This window comes from Zophobas morio, unplaced genomic scaffold (assembly GCF_036711695.1).
Source record: "Zophobas morio isolate AGI-343-1 ecotype UQ-CSIRO unplaced genomic scaffold, CSIRO_AGI_Zmor_V1 ptg000026l, whole genome shotgun sequence".
Classification (NCBI taxonomy): domain Eukaryota; kingdom Metazoa; phylum Arthropoda; class Insecta; order Coleoptera; family Tenebrionidae; genus Zophobas; species Zophobas morio.
Genome location: NW_026972131.1, coordinates 15,282,439 through 15,291,974, shown reverse-complemented (window position 1 = coordinate 15,291,974; position 9,536 = coordinate 15,282,439). Strand labels below are relative to the sequence as shown.

Below are 9,536 nucleotides of genomic sequence, written 5' to 3'. Positions count from 1 at the left end.
TCTCACCCGATTTGATACTTGTGATTGGGTGCGGTAGTGTTGTAATTCGGTCCAAGAAAGTGGTTGTTTAAAGGGAAAAAGTGCAATTTTCGGCTAAAGGTGAGTTACTTTTGCTTGTTTGGCATGTTTTCATTCATTTGCGGGCGAAAACGTGCTGGGGTTTGCGGTTTGGGACGTTTTTCGGGGTGTCGATGAACTGGGAGTATGGCAACATGGATCTCTTTGTGAGTCACATTCGGATTTGTTTTTATTTGGAGGGTTTGTGGGGTTTGGATACAGGGTGTTTGCGGGAAAGTAGTGTGTGGGGTGGTTTGTGAAGACGCCGGTCGCGGTAAAATCGGGGCGGATAGACCAGGAAGTGCGTGCGGATTTTCATACTTCATCAAAATTCCAGTGGGATTTGTAATGCAGTGATTCTGAGAAGTGTCATTTGTGTTTCAGGTGTGGTGTGGTAATTCAGTATGAGTTACCTACAGTCCAGCCAAAATAGACCGAGTAAGTGGTTTTTTTAATTTGTTGTTGAATTGGGGCGCTTTTTGATTAAATAAGTGAGGTAGTTTGGGGTTTAATTAGGGAGTTTAAGAGGGGATTGACAAAGGGACGTTCCGACTAATAATGTGAGTGTAAAACAAATATGAGTCGGGATATTGCTCAGGAACTAGTCCAGATGGTACATGTAATGAATTGTTTGGTTAGACGGTTGTTTTAACGTTCAGATCTGTGTTGATATTAAATCTGCATTGAAATTCGTGAACAAAAGTTGTGTATACGGACTGTACTGTATGGAAATTCGGATGTTTTTGACTGAATTTTGATTACTCAAGACTTAAAATAATAGTTATTGCTATAACGAACAACATTGTTGATTTTTTGTTACATAAAACTTGCGCTTGGCAGCACTGATTTAAGATCAACTGCAAACACTTGACATGTCATTCGTAAAAGCACCTATATACATCAAATAAAGTTGTTTATTTCCTGTGAAAATAATCATTTTTGAAACAGAGGTAGAAAAGTTTCAACAATCAGGTTATTCCAAGAAATTCGAACTGATGTAGGTTTCTTTAATTTTCTTTATTGTGATGATTAACTCCATCGAACACGTATTAGTCATCAATTATCGTGTTTATGCCATTACCTAAATTGTTTTATGATGGCTGTAACTTAAAAGTATTCTTCAGAACAATATTTCCACTCTGTTTGCGTATGTCATTGTCAATTGATAAATAACCAGTTACCATTTACAGAAAACTCGGCACGGATTCGTCAGTTCAAAATCTCGTCTAAAACGGGTCGACCGCCGTCACAAATTAAAAAATAAAGTCCCGGGAAAATCGCTGCAATGTTCCGGTGTAATTTCCCGAAATCCCTCTTGCCGGGATAAAATTGGTACCTTTTTTAGGGGAACGATACAATACACATTGGACTTTTACGACGACCCAAGAGCCATCTTAATCTTGTTTATTCAGAATGCGGGACTTCTCGTCGGAGATCTTGTTTGAGATCAATAACTGCTAAAATATTTTTGTCGCTGCCCTTTCATCTTTTCCGGGAACCGTATTGGCTAAATTTGCATTTCTAATATATCGTCATTGATTCTTCAATACCTGCTATGTGCAAAATTGAAAATTGTTCAGGAAACACAATAAACTGATTACAAAAAAAAGGGAGTCCTTGTTCGTTTGGTTTAGTCACTTAACAAAATAATAATTTGCTTAAGATACATTTAGTTTACAGAAAATAACGTTTTTAGTGCAGTTGTTTATTAAAACTCATTTAATGTTGCTAATTTTCACATAGCAGTTTTTTCATAGCTCAGCTTTTGCACATGTCATTTATTTCACAATACATGTAAATTAATCTCTATTAATATAATTAACAACTTTTATTGGAAAGTTATTTTATTTAAACCAAAAATACAAAAACATTAAAATAAAATAATAATAATAATACTAATAAAAATCGTTGACTTATAGATAATTTTTCGCAGGTTACGTATATAAAATATTTTTGTCAATTTGTCTTCAAATAACTGAGAACTGCGGGGAAAATATTTCAAAAATCCCCAAAATTTCCAAAAAATTTCAAATTGTTCCAAATGGCTTTATTTGAGAGGGAAACATTGATTTTCTAGTTTTATAGAGTATTAATCGCAAATTTAACTTATGCAATCCTAGCCCCGCCAACTCACCCTCTATTTTCTTAAAGAGTATATCATTTCCCAAAAATTGTCTTATTTTCGCAAGTACTAGTCCCTCCCACTTTCTCTCTATTTTCTTAGGGGGTATGTTATTTGCTAAAATCAGTTTCTTTCTTAGTAAATACTAGCCCCGCCCACCCGCCCTCTCTTTTCTTGTAGGATATGTCATTTGCCAAAATCAGTCTTACCTAAGCAAGTACTAGGCCCGCCCACCCGCCCTGTATTTTTTCTAGGAGGTATATCATTTGCCAAAATCAGTCTTATCTTAGCAACTACTATATTATATATTCAAATGGCAAAATAAAATATTAAACAATAATTAAATAGTACTTGTAAGATAAGACTAATTTTGACAAAACACATACCTTCCAAGAAAGTAGAGGGCGGGCGGGCGGGGCTAGTACTTGCTAAGATAAGACTGATTTTGGCTAATGAGACACCTTCTAAGAAGAGAGAGGGTGGGTGGGCGGGGCTAGTATTTGATAAGATAAAACAGATTTTCGCACTTTTAACATTTTCGACTATTTTTCAACTATTTCCGAAAATCAGCGAGAAAAGTGAGAAAAATTTTTCGTAATTTCCAAAAATTTTTTGTCTGAAACAGTTAAAAGACGATCTGACCCAACGGAAAATAGTTGGCTTATAGATAATTTTTCGCAGATTACGAATCTAAAATATTTTTGACGATTTGTCGTCAAATAACTGAGAAATGCGGGGAAATGACTCCAAAAATCCCCAAAATTTCCAAAAAAATTGAAATTGTTCTAAATGGCTTTATTTGAGAGGGAAGCATTGATTTTCTAGTTTTATAGATTATTAATCGCAAATTTAACTTATGTAATCCTAACCCCGCCCACTCACCCTCTATTTTCTTAAAAAGTATATCATTTCCCAAAAATTGTCTTATTTTAGAAAGTACTAGTCCCTCCCACTTTCTCTCCATTTTCTTAGGGGGTATGTTATTTGCTAAAATCAGTTTTTTTATTAGCAAATACTAGCCCCGCCCACCCGCCCTCTCTTTCCTTGTATGATATGTCATTTGCCAAAATTAGTCTTATCTTAGCAAGTAAGTACTACAATAATATTATATCTGTAGTTTTATTCAATAATGGTTCAAATAATTAATAATTTTTATCATACTTACGGTATACTTTGAATTAAAACACCGCAAAAAACTGCACTATTTTCATTAACACGTGAGGCGGGATGATTTTCCTGGATAACGTACTCATGCGCAAACTGTTATGTGCAACACACTGGCAATAATATTATAAATGTAATATCTGCTATGTGTATTACATGCACATAGCAGATATTTCGAGCGGTTGTTTGACTACCAACACATGACAGGTTTTTTCTTTTTTAATTTAAAAATACCCGCGAATTTTTAACACATAGCAGTTATTAGCATTCGACGTGCTATATTTCTTACAATCAAATCATGAACAAACCTAAAAATGGACAAAAAGTGCACATAGCAGGTATTGCAGAATCAACGACGATATGGGGTTTTTTCAAGTCGGAAAAATACGATTTTATTTCGTCGAGTTGGTGCAATTTTGCTGGTGGACGCTGAGTTGTTTATAACAACACACGATAAATTTCCTTTTACTGAACGTTGTTTATGATGAAAGCATTGATTTTGTGGTAGATGCCAATTGATGTTCGGAACGTCTTGTAGTAGGTTTTAAATAAACTATTTTTATGTCGTCAGACTTTAAATTTCAGGAGTCGTCTTTTCAGTTTTAATTCCGCAATTAATTTACCCTTGAAGATTAATTACGACGAGAGGCGCTTGAAATACTTAAAAAAATTCCACTCATTGACAGAGTTGTATCGGTTTTTTTAACAGCTAATGATTTTTCCCAGATCGACGTTTTTTTCTGCAGTGAGTCACATTTCTGTGAAAGATAAAAGATAAGTGTTTAAACTTTTTAACGAATACGTTACTGAATTTTTATCTCGCGATAAGGACCTGGAAATATGGATAAACAGTTGATGAAAATAGTTCGGTACACAAGATAACAGATCTTAGAACTGATATGGTACGTTCTCGAATACAAACATAATTAATGAGAACTAGAGAAACTCACCAGTTTTCAATTCTGTTATTTTGATAAAAAATAGTTCGTCGTGATTTATTGTTCCAACTTTCCTCCTCAGTCTCTCAGGGTCACTACCAGGGTCCAGACGACCTCCCCATGCCCCCCGCCAAGGAGCAGACCCTAATGTGGGCTCAAAATTCGTATTTGACCGACTCCGGTATCCACTCCGGTGCCGCCACCCAGGTCCCTTCTCTCAGCGGTAAAGAAGAAGAAATGGACCTCTTCGACTTGGACCAGGGTTACTCCCAAGGCTTCACCCAAGACCAAGTCGACGAAATGAACAACCAACTCAACCAGACTCGCTCCCAGCGAGTTCGAGCTGCAATGTTCCCCGAAACTCTCGACGAAGGTATCGAAATTCCTTCGACCCAATTCGATCCCAGTCAGCAGACGGCTGTTCAACGACTCTCCGAACCCAGCCAGATGCTCAAGCACGCTGTGGTCAATCTGATTAATTATCAAGACGACGCCGACTTGGCCACGCGAGCCATCCCCGAGTTGATCAAACTTTTGAACGACGAAGACCAAGTCGTGGTGTCCCAAGCGGCGATGATGGTGCACCAATTATCGAAAAAGGAAGCCTCGAGGCACGCCATCATGAACAGCCCCCAGATGGTGGCGGCTTTAGTTCGGGCGATTTCAAACTCGAACGACTTGGAAACGACCAAAGGGGCCGTCGGCACCTTGCACAAGTTGTCGCACCACAGGCAAGGGTTGCTGGCGATTTTTAAAAGTGGGGGGATCCCGGCGCTGGTGAAGCTGTTGAGTTCGCCGGTGGAGAGCGTGCTCTTCTACGCGATCACCACTTTGCATAACTTGCTGCTGCATCAAGATGGGTCCAAGATGGCTGTGCGGCTCGCGGGGGGTTTACAGAAGATGGTCGCGCTGCTGCAGAGGAACAACGTCAAATTTTTGGCGATCGTTACCGATTGTTTGCAGATTCTCGCGTATGGGAATCAAGAGAGTAAGTTGATTATTTTGGCTTCGCAAGGTCCGATCGAGCTCGTAAGGATCATGAGGTCCTACGACTACGAGAAGCTTCTGTGGACGACTTCTCGTGTGTTGAAGGTAAGTTCGTGAAGGTATACCAAGGGTAGATCGAGAGCGATTTTTCTGTAGGTATTGTCGGTCTGTCCAAGCAACAAACCGGCCATAGTTGAAGCCGGAGGCATGCAGGCTTTGGCCATGCACCTAGGCAACCCTAGCGGTCGCCTCGTCCAGAACTGCCTCTGGACTCTCCGCAATCTGTCCGACGCTGCCACCAAAGTAGACGGCTTGGAAGGCTTACTCAGCTCTCTAGTCCAAGTTCTCAATTCGCAAGATGTCCACGTCGTCACGTGTGCTTCAGGCATCCTCAGCAACCTCACTTGCAACAATCAGCGCAACAAAGTCACCGTGTGTCAAGTAGGAGGCGTCGATGCTCTCGTGCGCACCATCGTCAGTGCCGGAGACCGCGAAGAAATCACCGAACCGGCAGTTTGCGCTTTGCGCCATCTCACATCACGACACGTCGAGTCCGAGATGGCCCAGAACGCGGTCCGACTGAACTACGGCATCCAGGTCATCGTCAAACTGTTGAACCCTCCGTCGCGTTGGCCCCTAGTCAAGGCCGTCATTGGCCTCATTAGAAACCTGGCGCTGTGTCCGGCCAATCACGCTCCGTTGAGGGAACACGGGGCCATACACCACCTGGTGCAACTGCTGATGCGGGCGTTCCAGGACACCCAGAGGGTAAGCGAAATTGGGTTTAAATTTCGGTGAAGTCCATAACGTGTGTTGGCGCAGAGGGCGAGCGTGGCCAGCGGCGGCAGCCAGCAAACGGCGAACTACGCCGACGGCGTCCGAATGGAGGAAATCGTCGAGGGGACGGTGGGGGCGCTCCATATATTGGCACGAGAGTCGCACAATCGGGCCATTATTCGCCAACAAATGGTGATACCCATATTTGTGCAACTCTTGTTCAATGACATAGAGAACATCCAGCGCGTGGCTGCTGGAGTCCTCTGCGAATTAGCAGCTGATAAAGAAGGAGCGGAGATGATCGAACAGGAAGGCGCTACGTCGCCGTTGACTGAATTGCTTCATTCGCGAAATGAAGGTATTTTTTCTGGAGTTTGAATGTCGTTTTTTTACGTTTTTCTTGATTGAAGGCGTGGCGACGTATGCGGCTGCAGTTTTATTCCGAATGAGCGAGGACAAACCTCAAGACTACAAGAAGAGGTTGAGCATGGAGTTGACGAATTCCCTGTTCCGTGAAGAAAATCTGTGGAATCCCGACTTGGGGATGGAACCCGATTTACAGGTACGAATGAGTTTGTTTCGCGATTGATTTGAAGACAGGTATGTAAGCGACTCAGTAGTTATCATTTTTATTTTTGTATGCTCACTACAACACCTTAGCCTTAATTTATGACTTTTTGGCTTGTTTTGTGTTTTTGTTTGCATTGTCACACATTTTAGGACATTTTGAGTCCTGACCAGGCGTACGATCCCATGTACGTACAAGGGCCACCCAGCGTCCATAGCAATCACGGTGGGCGGACGTACCAGCAACAAGGTAAATTTCCGTTCCATTGAATTAACAGCCTTAACAGCTACGTAACTCATACACATTTGTGTAATAATTATTTGTTTCTACTAAATCTACTCCAGAATTTTAACAAGAACTGCGCCTGGGTGACTTAACATAGGTAAATGCGTGTTCGCATGGATCGTAGAGTATGGGTAGAAATAAAAGCATGCGATTTGTAGCGATTCGTGGTAGTGTGAAGGGTTGGTTTTAATTGGGGGTTGTTTCTCAGGGTATGACCAGATACCAATAGATATCCAGGGACTGGAGATCGGTTCCCACGGAGGCGGTAATGGATCGACGTACAGCCCGATAGACGCAATGGAAATTGCGAACACCGAACCCGATTTATTTGATCCCGTTGATCAATTACCTGCACCTCCCCAAGACAACAACCAAGTCGCAGCTTGGTACGATACCGACTTATAAAAGTATGGTAATTAACTTCCTTGGTGTTGTTTTGTTTTATTAAGATTAGACTTATCGTTTTGTTTTTGATAAGAATCCTAACGCGACGCTTAGGATTTTTTTATCATGTAAGGTATTATAGCGTACGATTACATAATAGCGAGTAAAATAACTGTACGTGTACAAGTTTTCATTTACATATTATATTGAGCAATTTAAATTATTTACATTAAAAATCATTTTTTATGCTGTATGATTATAAGAGCTAAAACACAATGACTGATGTGTTTGATAGTTGTTTCAAAAAAAATCTAAATGTGAATGTACAAAATGTCATTGTATCCTAACTTTTTTTAATAAAAATGTTTAATTAATATTCTGTTTTTGTTTTTACTCAGGTTTTTGTTTAGGTGCGGATGTATTCTCTTGTTGGCGATGTGTTCTGTATTTGCACCAACATTGTGTTTTAATTCTTAGTATATTTAAAATTTCCTAAACAGGGTAGAACTTTGAGGCACTGCCTTTGAAATGTATGCATGTCTTTGTAGGAAGGAATAAACTTTCTCATTGTACAGTTGTTTTCTTACGAATCCACACAGATTGTTGACAAAAGGAAAATGGGTCAAGAATGCAGCAGCTGATTAAGTGATTATACTGGATTGTTGGTTGCCTATATTAAAATTAAAAATATTAAATATTAATGAAATTTTCATTCGTTGGCAGATCTAGGGGTCATCACAATTAAGATCGGGTGGGTGGGCGGGGTTTATATTTTGCCTTTTATTATTAATGTACGTAGTATTCTTTGAACAACACTGAAAAACATGTTTTTAATTTCTTGTAAAGAAGTAAGTATTTTGCAGTTAAGCTCCGCCCTCTTGGTTCACGGCGAATAAAAAAATTGGTCTAAAGAGTTTAGACAGTACTACCCTCGCTGTCGGAAACTTGACGACTGCATGGCTATTGTGTTTTTTTCTCATTACATTTTTGTAGTGGGAATTTAAAAAAAATTGCGATGACGTCATCAACATTTTTGCAAGGACACGTATATCAGTTGGGATAGATGTAGTGTAATACTAAGAATAAAATTATTATATTCTCAAATTTTCGGGAAAATGAATTGGGTCGTTTTGAATATTGATTTTTTATAATCAATAAAATAACGAAACAATTTACTCGCGTATACGGCAACTGAAAATCGTTTATGTATAAACATTCTTAATTTAAGATGACAAGCGTAACAGCATACGTGAAAGTCAAACAGAGAAACTGTAAACAAAACGACCATCGGTTTTATTGCTTCGACTTCCGCTTATTATATAAAACATTGGGTTTTATTTTAATTCTTGACGGTGAAATTCACAATTGGTTGATTATAAACATGTCTATTTCACATTCGCGGAACCAAGTGATCGCATAAAACAAATGCAGGTCTGTAATGTTAAAGTGGATGTAAATAAGCGATGCTACCCTTATGTTTCAACCGAGTTTTTCCTTTAACAAATTTTGTGTCTACCAAATTGGGTTGGTTGGGGTGTAATACTAATAATAAGTGTTGCCTTTAATTTAATCAATAAAATAAATTGACTTCATTAATTTTTTTGAACCACCTCTTAAGAAAATCTAAAAAATATGAATGGAATGATAAATCACAAGTACAAACTCATCATATTTTTTGCATTTTAGATAGGATTTATTCAGCAAAATTTAAGGGTGACGTCATCAATTTTTTTAGGAGGGATGAACAAAAATACATTTTGAACAAAAGTTTACCATGCTTATAATAACATTAAAATATTCCCAAGATTTCAAAGCATTCGGTTTTGTAATTCCTGATTAAATCGATAAAATAAATTCACGCCTTCATTAATTTTTTTGAGTCACCCTGCATATGCAAATCCAAAAATATGAATGGAATGATAAATCACAAGTACAAACTCATCATATTTTGTACATTTTAGATACGATTTATTCGGCAAACTTTTGAGCTGACGTCATCAGTTTTTTGTAGAAGATAACCAAATATATTTTGACTAAAAATTTATTATGCTCTTTATAACCTTAAAACATCTGCAAGATTTCAAAGCATTCGGTTTTGTAGTTCCTGATTAAATCAATAAAATTAATTTACGCATTCATTAATTTTTTTGAGTCACCCTGTATATGCAAATCGAAAAAATTTGAATGGAATGATAAATCACAAGAAGAGACTCACCATATTTTGTACATTTTAGATAGGATTTATTCAGCAAAA

At 38.6% G+C, this 9,536-nt stretch overlaps 1 protein-coding gene across 1 annotated transcript; it reads left to right on the top strand.

Moving 5' to 3' along the window:
- Positions 1-4: 4 nt before the first annotated feature.
- On the top strand, positions 5-7,854 carry LOC135136728 (armadillo segment polarity protein-like). The gene is made up of 8 exons (XM_064066171.1): positions 5-99; positions 442-495; positions 4,364-5,373; positions 5,425-6,036; positions 6,091-6,403; positions 6,456-6,607; positions 6,766-6,862; positions 7,107-7,854. The coding sequence occupies exons 2-8, from the start codon at positions 462-464 to the stop codon at positions 7,301-7,303; spliced, it is 2,415 nt and encodes an 804-aa protein (XP_063922241.1). The 5' UTR covers positions 5-99; positions 442-461; the 3' UTR covers positions 7,304-7,854.
- The last annotated feature ends 1,682 nt before the right edge of the window (positions 7,855-9,536 follow it).

What these genes read in the sequence shown, in the direction of transcription:
- LOC135136728 (XM_064066171.1), top strand. Translation starts at nt 462, where the DNA reads ATGAGTTACCTACAGTCCAGCCAAAATAGACCGA. An exon ending in CGACTTCTCGTGTGTTGAAG is followed by an intron (nt 5,374 to 5,424) that starts GTAAGTTCGTGA and finishes ATTTTTCTGTAG; the next exon opens with GTATTGTCGGTCTGTCCAAG. An exon ending in GCGGACGTACCAGCAACAAG is followed by an intron (nt 6,863 to 7,106) that starts GTAAATTTCCGT and finishes GTTGTTTCTCAG; the next exon opens with GGTATGACCAGATACCAATA.